The following is a 15,255-nucleotide window of genomic DNA, read 5'->3' on the forward strand; positions in this document are numbered from 1 at the left end:
CGGTAATACCACTAAGGTCATACAGTACTGGGATAAGTACGGTGATGGAAGAACACTACATGGAATATGGTAACAACGCTCGGCTAGACGCACCAAACAAACCTGGCGGAGAGTTATAGGGTACTAGGAGGATTACGGTAACAATGCCTGGCTAGACTTTCCCCACAATCGCAGCAGTGTGTTATAGCATACTAGGAGGAATACGGTAAGAGCGCTCGGCCAGACCCTGCCCACAATCGCGGTGTCGAGTGCTAGGAGGACTACGGTAACAGCTGTAAGCGCAGCAGAGATGCCTGTGGCCCCGCCCCCCGCGCTGTGCTCCCGGGCCGCTGTGTGCACGGCCCTGGGGTGACATCTCGGGACTGTACATGGGGCTGCTGACCGCCGGACGGAGACGCCGAGGAGCAGTGCGGGCCCGGCCAGAGCAGGGCTCGTCCCCTACAGCAGTGGGAGGGTGAGAGGCCCCTGCGCGGACCCGGAAGCACTAGACAAGTCCACGGAGTGTCTGCTGCGGGCAGCCGGGAATGGGGGATCAGCATGAGGAGGCGCCGCACAGCCAGGACAAGCAGCACACTGCCGGCAGCGAGCAGGAGGGGGAGGACGACGAGGAGGACGGCGGTGGCGCGCAGGAGCCCTATTGTCTGCGGACTGTGACGCTGAGCAGCACGGGGGACCCCCCGGAGGACGGCGTGCAGGAGCCCCCCGGGAGGCTCCACAAGCCCCGGAAGAGATGCGGCGTCCTGTGCTCAGTCTACTGCGTGGAGAGTGACTTGTCCGGGGAGCTCCCCCCGGCGCCCCCCGCGGAGCTGGAGCAGCAGCGCCCCCCGGCGGACAGGAGCTCCCTGCGAGGCACCGCGGAGCTGCCGCTGAGCCCGGCCAGCCTGGAGCTGGAGCTGTCGCCCTTCCTCATCAGTAACCTGACGGACGGCCACCGGGTGCTGATGAGCTGCCGCGTGTGTCTGGAGGACAAGTCCATCAAGCCGCTGCCCTGCTGCAAGAAGGGGGTGTGCGAGGAGTGCCTGAAGCGCTACCTGAGCTCCCAGGTAACCGGGGGTGCTGGGTGGAGGGGGTTGGAAGCTGGTACTGGCCTAGCCGGCAGTAGTAGACTAGTGGGACCCCTGCCGGTCAGCTGTTTGCTGGGCCACTTCATTTGTGCAGGAAGCGGGCAGCGCTGTTCCCACTGCAGTGGCCAGGTGTGGTATTGTCGTCACTGAAGTGAATAGAACTTCACCTGTAATACCACGGCTGGCCACTGCAGTGTGAACGGAGCTATTTGAAATCCTCTCAGAGTTCAAACCTACCAGCCCAGAGAATAGCTGATCGGCAGAGATCCTGGGTGGCAGAGCCCCGCCAGTCTACTACTCGCCCCTGTATTCAAGAGTTTGTCCAATATACAACTGGACAACCCCTTTAATACATGGATGAGATCCTCCATACTAAAATACATCCATTCTGTAGTAGTGACCTCCACAGTGCTCTCCGCTCTGGGGTGATGTGACACACCTCTAATATTACATAAATCTCCATAGTGCTGTAGACATGTTATGGGCGGTGTGTCGGCGGGCCCTTGCCGGGGCGGTGTGTATTACTAGCGTGCAAAGAATTGCAGCATGCACTAATTTGGTGCGTATTACGTGCAAGTACACTGTAAGATAGAGTATGGGGATTGGCAGCACGTCTTTATTACGTACTTGTTGTGTGCTAACGCGGGGAATGTTGCTACTTGGGGCCGTGTGAGCCCGGCCTGATGCTGTGGGTCCCCCACCACAAGGCATGCTCTGGACACGCCCCCGAGGAGCCGGGCTGGGTACATTCCTACTTATTTGTGTGTCGGCTGACCAAACCATTGGATGGAAGGAATTTTACTGCACAGCAATCTGTTGTAGAAAGGAGGATTGTGACAAGACAAGAATAAAGGGGTCGGAGGACCTCTCTGGAACGGGGTCATTCAAGGAGGAGCAGATTTGGGGATGTAATTACTTATAAACTATGGAAGACAGATACACAATCCACACATCACTAGAGAGGAAGGTTCACAGTTTTTATGCCCCACCAGTGCGTTCCATCATCACATTGAAGGGCTGGGGGGCTCACTTACACTTGTATGGTCCTTGAGCAGTGTATGGATAGGCAACCAAGGTCAGCTCATTTTCATTTAAACCCCCAAATCCACTACTACTTTTTGAATAACCCTGTATAAACCCGGGCCACTGGAAGGTATACAGAGCGGTCTGTAAGCAGCTTGACTCCAGGCTGTCCTCTCCCCATCCCGGAGAGAGGTCAAAGACAGGCAGCCCATTTGCACTAAAATAATGGTCCTCGTTTTGGCCTTTTCTGACAAGTGGTTAAAAATGAGATTCCGGTGTGTTGGCCATATGGGCTCCTGAGACTGCGGAGTGTCCTCTAGTATTGCCACTACTGCAACTTCCTTTTGATCACACTGCTTTTCTAGACTCCTGAAAGGTGATTCCTCCTCATTCTGCAGTGATAGATTAGGCTGTAACCGTGCAGTTGATTCACATGAGCATCTTTTTTTCTTCCCAGCAGAGCTGAAGAATCCAGTTCTGTGTTACTTCCCACTGATTCCAATGGGACATCCTGGGCTTCAGTTCTGCTCACTTCTCACTTTGCTGCTTTCCATTTTTTAACAGCACTTTTTTCATAAAAACATTGTCTCTTCCTTATTTGTATTGTTTGTAAATCTATAATGGAGTGACGGACGGAACGGGAAGGTTTCTGCTTGGTTTTGTTGGTCTAACAGATCCATCATTAAAGGGAAGACTGATAAATCGGATCGGTTAAAAACGGATGTAAATGGAAGCACCCTGATAGAAATAGTCTGGGTTTTGGCAGATCGGTTTATTGGATCCATTTAAAAAAATGGAAATGATGGATTCTGTTTGGTTCTGCTTTGCTATCCATTTTATTTTTAAAAAAAAGCCAAAAAACAGAAAACAAAGCGCTGATGTGAAGGAGCCCTTAAATGACTTGCTAGACGGAAGGGTCGACTAAGGGGTTCCGTCTACCATTATGTTAGTCTTCCTCCTTCCCCATTTTACAGGAAATGCCCTGTTTGCACATGATGCTTGTAGTGGGACATAGTACTACAGGGCTGCACTCCTTACAAGCACAGGACAATGTAGCCCTACCCGCCGGGTCACGTCCTGTGTGCTCAATGGGTTATTTTCCTTGTACTAAGAAAACACGCAGCCTGCTGGAAGATAACGCTGGGAGGATGTTGGCAATTGTTATTGTGCGAGGATGAAGTTGTTAGCCAGCTATTCCCATACTCTACCAGGTCCAGCCCTATATGTGTGGTGCATGCCTTCTGCTACAATAGTTCTACATTCCTTTCTTTGGAAAGGTGCTCACTGTGATGGAGAACAGACGTCATACCTCCCTGGTGTCCCCTGCCACTCATAGATAGAGCTATGTATCTCAGCCAGCTTGAAATCATTTATTCTTGATGTTCCAACCGCATCTGCTGGAAGTTCGTTCCAAGCATCTACTACTCTTACAGTAAGATATTGTCTTACATTACTTCTGGTCCTCCCCCCCAACTACTCAGATTGTGCCTGCTTGTTCTAGCTTCCAAATAAATATACTTCCTCCTGACTCTTATTTATGCCTCCGACATATGTAAGGGTTCTGATCATATACCATCTCCCCTCCCTTTTTCCCTCCAAGCTATACAAAATAAGGCCCAATGCACACGGGCGTATTTGTATTGCGAAATCCGGAGCGTGCGTTTGCTTCCAGATTTTACAGCAAATACTGCCTATAGACATGCTATGGAAAATCACTTCTCCAGGTCCTTGACCGAAAATCAATTGCTGTTTTTCCGCTTGCAGAGGAAAAATCGCAGCATATCCCATTCCAGCACAGATGGATTCCATTGAAGTAATTGAAGCTGTCCGATTTGTGTCCCTTCCGCAATGACCTTGCAGAAGAGTCACTGATTCCACGTTATTGCCTAGCGAAGGCATGGCATTTTCTGCACTGCGCGTGTGTGCCAGTTCATCGCCCGGAACATCTGCAATACAGAAGAGACTACTGTGGACAGGTACGCAGGGGTCACCGAACCACCACAGGGTCTGATTCTGCACCCACATGGAAGATCCGCAAATCAAGCCGCCCATAGGGTAGCATGGGCATCTGCACATGAACTAAAACAAGCAAGTTTGTTTTGTGGACCCTTTGGCCCGTAAAATAAATCGCAGCATGGACGGCTTCCATTGCGGACGGGCCACAGATTACACAGGAAAGCAGAAGTTCTTAGAAGAAAAAAAACCCCTTCACTGCTCATGTGTGGCGACCGACACTTGCACACACATCCGCAGTGAAGAAAATAGAAGACCCGGACGGGTAAGCAGGGTCCTCTGCCATGGGCAGAGTTGGATTCTGCTGCGAGCTCCCGCATGTGAATCCAATCTGTCCATGGACCTTGGGCCTAAGTGTTAGGGAACACTTTAAGAGTGGGAAGGAGGAGAGGAGCCTGATTTGAGTTGGAAAACGGGCATTTTTCTATGATGAGACAGAACAAAGTTACTGCACCTCTCATGAAAAGGTCCTGCATGTGTGACTGTTCTGCAGGCTGGAGGTGCATCAGGCTGTGAATGGAGTGGTAATGTCCGGCACGCCTCTTCTGCTTCTAGTTTTCTATTGGACTGCTAATCCTAGTCAACCAATTCCAAATTAAAGTTAGAACTACTTTTAGCAGCAGGATAACACCCCTCCCATATGCCGGCTAAATGTATAGCTGCCATACTGGAATGGTTGCTGTGTGAGTGGCCGGCAGTTCTGCTCCAGGTAATTGGTGTGATTACGGAAAGACACCACCCAATTTGTACATAACATTATCAGCTAGGATTTGTTTGTCTAAATACACAAAACAGTCAACAGTAGCCACCTACAGATGATAGAATTGGCTTGCATCGTTGGACAGAATTGCCAGCGCCCACTGGCTTTTATTTTAAAAACCTTTTTAAGTTATTTTTTTTGACATCTAAGAGTTGTACATTTTGGTGCTCGGCGTCTTGCGTGCTAAAATGTGCGATTTTGTTTTTTATTTTTGTGCCAGGCCAACACTTAGGTGGGAGACTTGGTATTAGGGGGGGGTTGCTGCTCACGTAGGAGTAACTGAGCTTCATCCAAGGCTATGACTGGCGCCCCACGATCGCTAGCTACTTGGATGTAGCGGGCAGCATTGATACCCACTGGGTATGAAGCTGGCTCTGCTCCCATGCTCATTGCGGACTCGCCCGGTGGTGTGTATCATTGGTCGGTATAACTGTGGTGTATAACTGTACCCTGTACTGGATGGAATAGTCGCCAGGGAGGCGCTCTAAGACAACTATTCCATTTTAGGGTGCATTCACAGGCCGCTGATTTGGTGCAGATCTACAGCAGATGTCGCGCTTTCAAATGGAGTGAAATCTGCTGAAGATTGGCACCAAAATCTGCAACAAATGACCGACGTGCAAGCTCGCCCTAAAGGGGAACTACTGACATGGGGGCAAATTTAGTGTTTTAGACATTGAGGAGCAGATTTACAAAAACAGTCTAAGGCCGTATTCACATCGGCAAGCACAATACCGGTCCAAGACACGCCAACCGCTATGTAAGCATGCAAATGCAACGTACCTTACAGGAAAATCACTGCTGAACAGGACATTTGCATGTGCATTAAAATCGCATGTATTTTCAATAGGAATTATTAAAAATCGCATGTAGCTGTAAGTTAAATGCTAATCAATTTTTTTTTTTCTTCTCGATTGGACATGATAGACAAGATTTCTGCTGGTTCACAGGAAAATAGAACCTGCTGCAAGAGGAAAATCACTAATTGTAAAAAGGGGTTCTAGTTTCCTGCGTCTCGCAACACAGAACTCGCACAACAATGTTTCTCATGTAAAGGCACACTTGCGATCGTGATATCGCTGTGTTTTTAACACGACTGTCAGTAGGACTTTCTAATGTTAAAAACGCATCAAACAAAAATTGCAAGTTTGTGCGTTGGGATTTTTGTGCGATGCGTTTTTAACATTAGAAAGTCCTGTTGACATTTGTGTTTAAAAAATATTAAAATTAATTAATAAAAATGCAGCAATTTTGCGTTTACAAGTGTGAAAGCATTATTAAACAGAGACTGTCTTTGTTGCCCGTGGGGGGTGGGGGGTGGGGGGTGGGGGGTGGGGGGTGGGGGGTGGGGGGTGGGGGGTGGGGGGTGGGGTGTGTGTGTGTGTGTGTGTGTGTGTGTGTGTGTGTGTGTGTGTGTGTGTGTGTGTGTGTGTGTGTGTGTGTGTGTTCTCTTCGATTCCGAGATGGACAGAACTCGCATGAGAGAAGAACGCGTTCAGGTGAACGAATTAATTCACACATGGTTTTTCACTTGGACCAACAGTTCAAGTTTGAAAAATCGCTTTTGTCTGATCTTCTTGAAGAATGGCCCATTACTTTATATGTGAGTCCAAAAGGATCACAATTGCATGCCGCGTGATTTGTATACGAGTGGGGTCTGTTTTTCAACGCATGTTACTGTGGGGACCACATGAGCGTGCACTCACACTTACGATCGGGATATCGCTGCGTTTTTTTCTTACGCAAATGTCAATAGGACTTTCCAATGTTAAAAACGCATCGCACAAAAATCGCAAGCTTGTGCTTTCTGATGCGTTTTTTTAACATTAGAAAGTCCTATTGATATTCACGTTAAAAAAAAACACAGGGGTATTGCTAGTGTGAAGGCACCCTAAGAGGGGAAAAAAACTGGAGCAATGAAAAAACCCTTTTTACTCCCCAAAATCGCACTTGCCCATGTAGGCACTCTTTTGACCAAACCTGAAGCAAGTGTGTGGTTTCACTGAAAAGGGGGTGTGGCTTTTTATTTTGGCACAGTCGTATGTAAAACGAAGTCCGTTAATAGGTGGTATAAACGCTACATAGTCTAAAAATGGAACATGCCATAGGAGCACCATAACTTAGTTTGTAGTGCTCATACTTGGTGACAGGTACCCTTTAATCCTTGGCTGGAATTGTTTACTTTCACTTTTTTCTTCTCACTCTTGCTCAGACCAGCATGTTGATTTCTTCCAGCCACCACTTGTCTCTGCAGGATTTAACCCACAAGCGTCTTTGGTTTCCTTTTCCAGCATCTACCTCTGCACAAGACTCATTGCATCACAGACTTGTTTTGCCTTAGATCAATGCTTTGACTCATATTATGTGACATTTTTACTACAAAAGTGCTTTAGCTTTTATTTATACTTGGATCAATTGTCTACTGTAACACAAGTGGATAAGTGGACCCAAAGTAGTTAAGGTGAACTATAATATACAATAACCAATATAAATGTTTGTCTGTGTTCACTGTTCTACACAAACGCTTCATAATAGCTGGAGAATTCTAGGACTTTGGAATGCATGCTAATTTTTCTTGGAACTTTGTGCAGATATGGATGAACGATGTTACAGAAAAGGCCCATTTAGACACAACGATTATCGCTCAAAAGATGTCTTTTGAGCGACTTTTAAGCGATCATCGTTGTCATTCACAGCTCAAGATGATCGCTCACCTTGCGCTGCCAGTGGAGGATGCAGAAGACAAGCAAGGTGTCCTCACTTGTCTTCTGCATCCAGCTGTTCCCAGCTCTGAGCTTCTGGCTGTTATGGACAGCTCTGTTCTTTATACCCAGCCTGTTATCAGGGAGGGGGATACAGCTGAAACAATAGTATCAGCTGTATCCTGCTGTGAATCCCTGATAAGGCTCATTGGCATCTTTCAGCACGCTGAAAGACAACGATGAGCGACGGCTTAACGAAAACTGCACGATGTCACTGCAGTTACACACAACGATTATCGCTCAAAAGACTGTTTTTGAGCGATAATTGTTGTCTAAATGGGTCTTAACTAATTTGTTGATATATGTAGGGAGTCTACCTGTATATCAACTACCTTTTTTTTTTCTTTTAGTTGCATACCAACGCAAAAATATTTTTTGCGGATGTAGCTTAGTTTTATTATCAATCCCAATATCCAGCAATTGAGATTTTGCATTGTTTACCCAATATGATGATTTTTTTCCAAAATCAGAAGTTACAGATTAGGCCTTTTTTAAAGAGGGGATGAGGTCCGTTAAAGATAACGTTGGTAGTGGTGCATCTTGTCTCCACCACAAGTATGTGTCGGGACATACTGAATGACTGTCTGTCCTCTTAACACCCCAAAGCTCCTGATTGGCTAGGGTGGTGACAGGAGTACTTAGGTTTCCCTTACCTGGAGTGTTGGTGTTGAGGGTTACAGGAGTAGCAGTGGCTGGACCGATGGAGCCGGCTTCACCAGCTGGCTGAGCAACAGCATGAGTGGCTGCAACAGGACAGAGGAAGGCAGATGCTGCAGTTGCCCCACCTGTAGCAGAGACTAACAGCGCAGTATGCGGGAAAGAAGGAAGATTTGTGGGCGTCGGAGACTGCGAGGGCCGTGCCGAGAAAACACATGGGAGGCCGATGCCAGAGACACTGCCTGTCAGCCCAGGGCTGCATATGGAAGGCCAATGGGCAGAAGCAGAGTGTAGTCGGAAGGTACGATGGGAGCGCAGTGGTGAAAACAGACACAGTGGGTTCGACACCGCAGGTGGTAGGGCCACGGGGACAGTGACAGTGCAGCCAGGAGGTGACATGGGAGGCCGCCAGGGGCAATGCAGGGGGAAGTGAAAATAGAAGACCGCCTGGGACAGTGACAGCGGTGTCGGCACAGGTCCTAAAGGGAGCTACATGTGTCTCTGCTGGTCCACAGCAGAGACAGGGAGGCCAGCTTGCAAAGTGTCCAGCATCCAATCAGCACCTGTGGGCGACTTATGCTTCCGGTGGAGACAAGATACACCGGTACCGATGACGTCATCTGCATATAGTCCTAGTTTGTGTTTCTGTTGTCCTTATTTAATTCCTTTGCTGATATCCTCATCTGTTCAGCTAGATGTTTCATAAGAAGGGTAAAAATAAGGGGCAAGAGAGGACATCCCTGACGAATACCATTAAAAATTGTAAATAAAGGGAAATCTACCTAGATGAGAAAACCCATGCAGATGGTGACGAGCATAACAACAAGATGGCAGATTTATTGGGACAAAGAAACCAAAGTTCCCTAAGGGCTCTTACCCACTTGCGTTTTTTTTTTTTTAAACGCTGCAAAAACTGTTTTTTTTTTTGTTTTTTTTACGTGATTGTCAATGGGACTTTCTAATATTAAAAATGCATCACACAAACTTGCAATACGTTTTTAACCTTAGAAAGTCCCATTGACAATCGCCCTAAAGGTTCCTGCAGTGAATATGATCAAACATCTAGGGCTAGAATAAAAAGGTATACAACAAACTTCAGTTTTAATGAGATTCGGGAACAGGCGGGTTCCATCGGGAGCTTGTTGCTGTGGGACAAAACCCTACTTGATCTGCAGCACCCAAAGTTGTAAAAATGTATGCTAAGATCCTCAGCATCCGACTCTTTTTCTATTCTTTTATCAGTATTCAATAGGGAAATGGGCTGAAAATTAGCTGGGGAAGTAGTTTTTTTGACAATTTTGGGTAAAGTGACAATAAGGGTCTCTAACGTTTACGAGGAAAAGGAGCCCTTATCCATTGCCTCATTAAACACCATCACCAGATGAGGGGTCAGGATAGAAGAGTATTTTTAATAAGTACCATTAGAGAAGCCATCTGGACTCGAAGATTTGAGAAGTTTTAACGTTTGATGGCTTCTACAAAATGGGACTTGAAGATCGGTGTAAAGAGAGGCTAATTGGTTGGGTGACAGGCACAGGAGATTAATGTTCTGGAGAAAGTTTGTAATTTTGTTTTCAACTGGGGTTGATGCGTGTTTGTAGCTTCTTTTAGATGATAAAGAGAGGAGTAATATGAGGTAAATGCTTTAGCAAATTCTTGGGGATGAGTAATTTTATGCCTACCACAGTCAAAAAGATACCTAATCCTTTTCTTAGATTTAAGACTTTTAAGCTATATGGGAGATATGGTGCCCAGTATGGTTATCAGGGAAGTTAGTTCTTTTTTAAAAGCCCTAGAATAGTGTTTTATAAATAAACCTTGCATTGGCTTTGTGGGCATTCCACACTGAGAAGATGCTAGAAACGGAGTTTGTAGTAAAAAGAAAAGGGAAAAAAACAAAACATTTCTAATTTGGTTTTCAGGTTAGATTCGTGTTTTGGGTGGGAAAGGATATATTTATCAATTCACGAGAAGTTTCCATATTCCTTGGAGAATTAATGAAGACACTCGGGCATGATCCAACCAGGTGATGGGGCCGTACCTCCCTCATTCCTCTGGTATCCAAGAGAAACAAACTCATTTTTGAATAGGAGGGATGAGGCAAAGATAAGGTATAATCTATCTCAGAGCCATGAAGACAGCACAAAACATGAAGTCACTCCCGATTAATCAAGTGCATTTTCGAATCTCAGTAGTTTCTTTCAAAACATGAAAAAATGTCCTGCTTTCTGCTTACTTGGGTAATTCACTAGCGTGAAAGGGGCAGTATTAATCTCAGACAAGAATTCTGAGAAAATGATACCCAATAACTGATTGCAATTAATACTCCTTTTTTTTCCCCCTATCTGGGTTTCAAGCAAAAAAGAATGCAGAAACTAAGAATGAGAGCATTTAGGCCTCATGTCCACGGGGAAAATCAGGCCTGCTACGGATTCTCCATGTAGAATCTGCAGCAGGTCCCTCCTGCCCCGCGGACATGAGCGCTTAAAATAGGAATTTAAAAGAATTAACTCACCCGCAGCGGGCCGGGAGGGTCTTCTCTTCCTCACGGCCGGATCTTCTTTTTCGGCCGGCGGATGAACTTGTCACGCCGGCGGCACATTGCCGACGTGCCGCACGCATGCGCCGGGCACATCCGCCGAGCCGAAGCAAGAAAGATCCGGCCGTGAGGAAGAGAAGACCTTCCCGGCCCGCTGCGGGTGAGTTAATTCTTTTAAATTCCTATTTTAGGTCTCCCGCGGATCCGGACGGCTTCCATAGGCTTCAATAGAAGCCCGCGCGAAAATGGAGCATGGTCCAGATTTTTTCATGCTCCATTTTAAAAAAAAATCCCTTTTATTGACCATCCGTGGGTATTTATCTACCCGCGGGTGGTCAATGCATCCCTATGGGGTGCGGATCCGCGTGCAGAAGAAGAGTTAAAATCCGCTGCGGATTTTAATTCTTTTGCCCGTGGACATGAGGCCTTAATGTTTAATACAGAAATAGTAATGTGCATGATGTATAAATAAAACCGCTGCACGGACTTTATGTAGTATAAAGAAAGACCTATAACAAAAACAAAAGTAACAGAAGAACAAAAAACTGAAAAACAGTAGAATAGTGTTCACGTAGTACTCATTGCACTAAAGGTGAATAATCGGGTGTATTAACATATCCAAACATGAATAGCTCCATAATGCTAATAAATTACAAAAAGCGTTGTTCATTATTATTAGTAAAGAACTACTCAAATAGCGCTCTTTAACACCTTCCCTACTGCCCATACATCTTTTGACAGCGGTATATTAGGGGGCTTTATTCTGCAGCGCTGTCTTTTGACGGTGACTGTATGAGAAGCCTAGTGTGGGTCTCCTGTGCCCATTCGACTAGGTGCTCCACTATCCAATGACCGCCCGGCACTTGCTCTACCAACGGGAATCAAAGGAATCTTCGATTCCCATTGCTTAACACTTTTAAACGCTGCGGTCAGTGCGACTGCGGCATGTAAAGGGCTGACAGAAGGAGGGGGCTCCTCCTGTCACCCATTGGACCCCAGCAATGTGTGATTGCAGGGTTCCGATGGGTTACTATGACACCTGGAGGCTTTAATATACCCTCTGGGTTTACTGCTTGCTGTGGCTTAGCTTCTGGCTGAGCTTCATAGGCTTTCTAATGCTCTACTATACTGATCTATAGTGTATTAAGAGAATGATAAAAGATTCTAATATGCACTCCCTTAGGCCCCTTGCACACGGGCAGGATTTCCCATAGAATTTCCACCCATGCTCGCTGCCATAGGATTGCATGCATGCACGCAGTCCTATGCACACAGCCTGGATTTGCGTGGAAACACGCGTGGAAAACAAATCGCAGCATGTTCTATTTCTGTGCCGGTCTCTGAGGCCTGCACAGAAATGTCAGTAGTGGCTGGCTCCGCTCTGCACATGCGCCGGCACATCAGCTGGTGAGCTGCAGGTCTTTACAGGGGCACAGGTCCGCATCCTACTGCAAGAATTCTTGCAGCGGGATCCAACCCGGCCGTCTGCACTTGGCCTTAGAGGGACAAAAATAAAAAGTTGGAAAAAACTAAATAGAAAAATGCCCAAACCCCTCCATATTAAAATAAATAAATCACATGTGGTATCTCAGTATTCATAATGATCCACAGAAAAGTTAGTACGTTATTTAACCTGTACAGTGCATGTCTTTAAGGCCTCATGTCCATGGGTAAAAGAAGAATTAAAATCCGCAGCGAATTTTAACTCTTCTCCTGCCCGCGGATCCGCATCCCATAGGGATGCATTGACCACCCGTGGGTAGATAAATACCCGCGGATCGTTAATAAAAGGGATTTTTAAAAAAAAAATGGAGCATGAAAAAATCTGGACCAAGCTCCATTTTCGTGCGGGTCTCCCGCGGGGACGGCTCCCGCAGGCTTCTATTGAAGCCTATGGAAGCCGTCCGGATCCGCGGGAGACCAAAATCTGAATTTACTCACCTGCTCCGGATCTTCCCTTTGCCGCGGCTTCATCTTCCCTCCGTCGCTGCTGGATCTTTTTTCTTCGGGCCGGTGCATGCGCGGGGCACGCAACCAACGTGCCCTGCGCATCTGCCGGGCCGAAGAAAGAAGATCCGGCCGCGACGGAGAGAAGATGAAGCCGCGGCGAAGGGAAGATCCGGAGCGGGCGAGAGGTGAGTTAATTCTTATTTTTATGCCTCATGTCCGCGGGGCAGGAGGGACCCGCTACGGATTCTACATGGAGAATCCGTAGCGGGCCTGATTTTCCCCGTGGACATGAGGCCTAAGGGGAGGAGGAAAAAGTGGAATAGGAAGTGATCAACAAATGGTTCCATTAAAAAGTACAACTCCTCCCTCAATAGAGGGAACTTTCACAGCATGGTTGACAAAAAAGGAAAAATGTTAGGGGTCTTTGAATGTAGCAATAAACAAAATTGACTTTTTTTCTTAGTGTGAAAAAGTTGAGGGGGGGGGGGAGAGGGGGGAAACCCCTATATAAATTGTCATTAATCGTTCTGGCCTGCAGAATTAATCTAACATTATCTATCCTGCACAGTGAAGATCATTAAAAATATGCCAGAAATGCATCTTGCTTCTAGAAAAAAATGGAATTAAAAGCAATCAAAATGTTATATGCCTCCAAAAATTAAATAAATAAAGACTAGAGATCATATTGCAAAAAACAAGCTGCCATAGAGCTCCGTCGATGAAAAATACAAATGTTATGGCTCTTGAAATGCGCGACAAAAGCAATTAAAGAAGAAAAAATTATTTTTTTTTAATTCAAAAATGGCAAAATCTAAAAACCTGCATAAACTCAGGTATCAGGCACTTAGAATTGTGCTGTCAAATTTTTTCTTCCCTCAAAAAAATGTAATAAGTTATACAATACATTTTGTATGTACCCCAAAAATTAAAAAATATAAGTTGTCCCGCCAAAAAAAAAACCAAAAAACCCTCTTTTGGCTATATAGAGGGAAAGAATAAAAAGTTATCCTGGAATGTGATGATGCGGGGAAAAAAAACATAAAAAATGAGTGTCATTAAGCTTAGTCACAAAGCGGGTCACAGTGAGGGCAGAGTTGTTTTGCTAACAAACTACAGCACATCAGGCTGAGGTGTGTATATGTAATATACAGCATATCAGATGTGTCCTTTGCGTTTTCTAAGAGGAATTAAAAAGGTTATTGGCCACTTTTACTTGTTCTGAAGGCCCCCAGTCCAACACTTGTGTTCTGCACATCTCCCCAGAGCTGCTAGCTGAGGTGGACTGTAAACATGAGCTGTCACCGACAACACTGGCTTCTTGACGTCTGCTGCCACATGATTGAAACGAGTTAAACTGCCTTAACCTGTCACTGAAGCTAGAATACCTGGGTGGATCATGGTGACAAACCTGCTTTCTTTTATTAGAAGTGGATTTAGACCTCTACTTCTCTGATCATATACTAGATACAAATCAGAATGGGAAGAAGCTGAGACAGTCCTGCCTTACTCTGATTATTCTAATGGCTCCTTTATACCAGCGTAATACTCAGTGAACGGCACCAATTGATTTCAGTGTTTTTATTCACATCTGTGTATTTTGTTTCACGCGGCATCCAGTCATGTGAGGGAAAAACAAACCAAAACTGCACATCCTATTTCGGCAGGTATAATGCACTGCCGTAGGCTGTAGAAGTACCTAGGCCAGTGCAAATGGGTTTTGCAGTGTAAATATGTAACGTATTTATACGCTCAAAGGACCAACCGTAATACGCAGGCCTCTTCACTTCTCCTGTGCCGTGTTTGCTTTGTAAAAAAATGGACATTGGGTCCTACTGCTCCTCTTGCCCCATTTTGTCTGACCTAAGCTGTTGGCCCATGGCCTTACATGCTGCAACAACACAAGTTGGACACGTTTGGGATGTTATATTAAGATCCTGCCCGTTGGATCGGTTTGGTATGTTTAGTACATTTTGGAATCCCCTTGCTGATGAACTTGTATACTCATAGGGTTCTGTTCAGATGTTTCGTCAGCACATTCTCTCCAGGGGTTCTGTCATAAATGCTGGAATAGTAACGCATCATGCTGCACTATTTCTGGTAAAATGATGGGACCCCTGCACAGCCCATTGTAGTCAGTGGGTTTCATCAGGCGTTGCCGGGTTCTGTCATTTGGACAGACCTAACTGCTGTTATATGTTCATCTTCTGTTCCATAACTGAAGAGAAATCTGAACAGAGCTTAATATTGAATCCTTATTTTTGCAGACATTGTGGTGTGCTTATTGATTCTGGTAACCACCAGATACATGAATATTTTTTTTTTTTGTAGGTCACGGTCTTAATTTTGGCTGCTGATTATATCATGGTAATCATAAGTAAAGCTTACAGCGACCCTTCATTTTTGAGATAAAATTTTCTTCTGGGATGATGGAGCAGTACTGATTTAGGATTCCGTTTTCGAGTGGTCCAGATGGCCACCTTATCATCC

General features: G+C 45.8%; 1 protein-coding gene across 1 annotated transcript in view; it reads left to right on the plus strand.

Annotated features, from left to right (window-relative positions):
- Positions 1–314: 314 nt before the first annotated feature.
- RNF217 (ring finger protein 217) overlaps positions 315–15,255 on the plus strand; it is a 69,556-nt gene continuing 54,615 nt past the window's right edge. The window contains exon 1 of the mRNA XM_066606707.1: positions 315–1,043. Coding sequence (XP_066462804.1) covers positions 525–1,043 — 519 coding nt within the window. The 5' untranslated portion in view covers positions 315–524. The remainder of the gene's footprint in view (positions 1,044–15,255) is intronic.

This window comes from Eleutherodactylus coqui, chromosome 1 (genome assembly GCF_035609145.1).
Source record: "Eleutherodactylus coqui strain aEleCoq1 chromosome 1, aEleCoq1.hap1, whole genome shotgun sequence".
Lineage (NCBI taxonomy): Eukaryota > Metazoa > Chordata > Amphibia > Anura > Eleutherodactylidae > Eleutherodactylus > Eleutherodactylus coqui.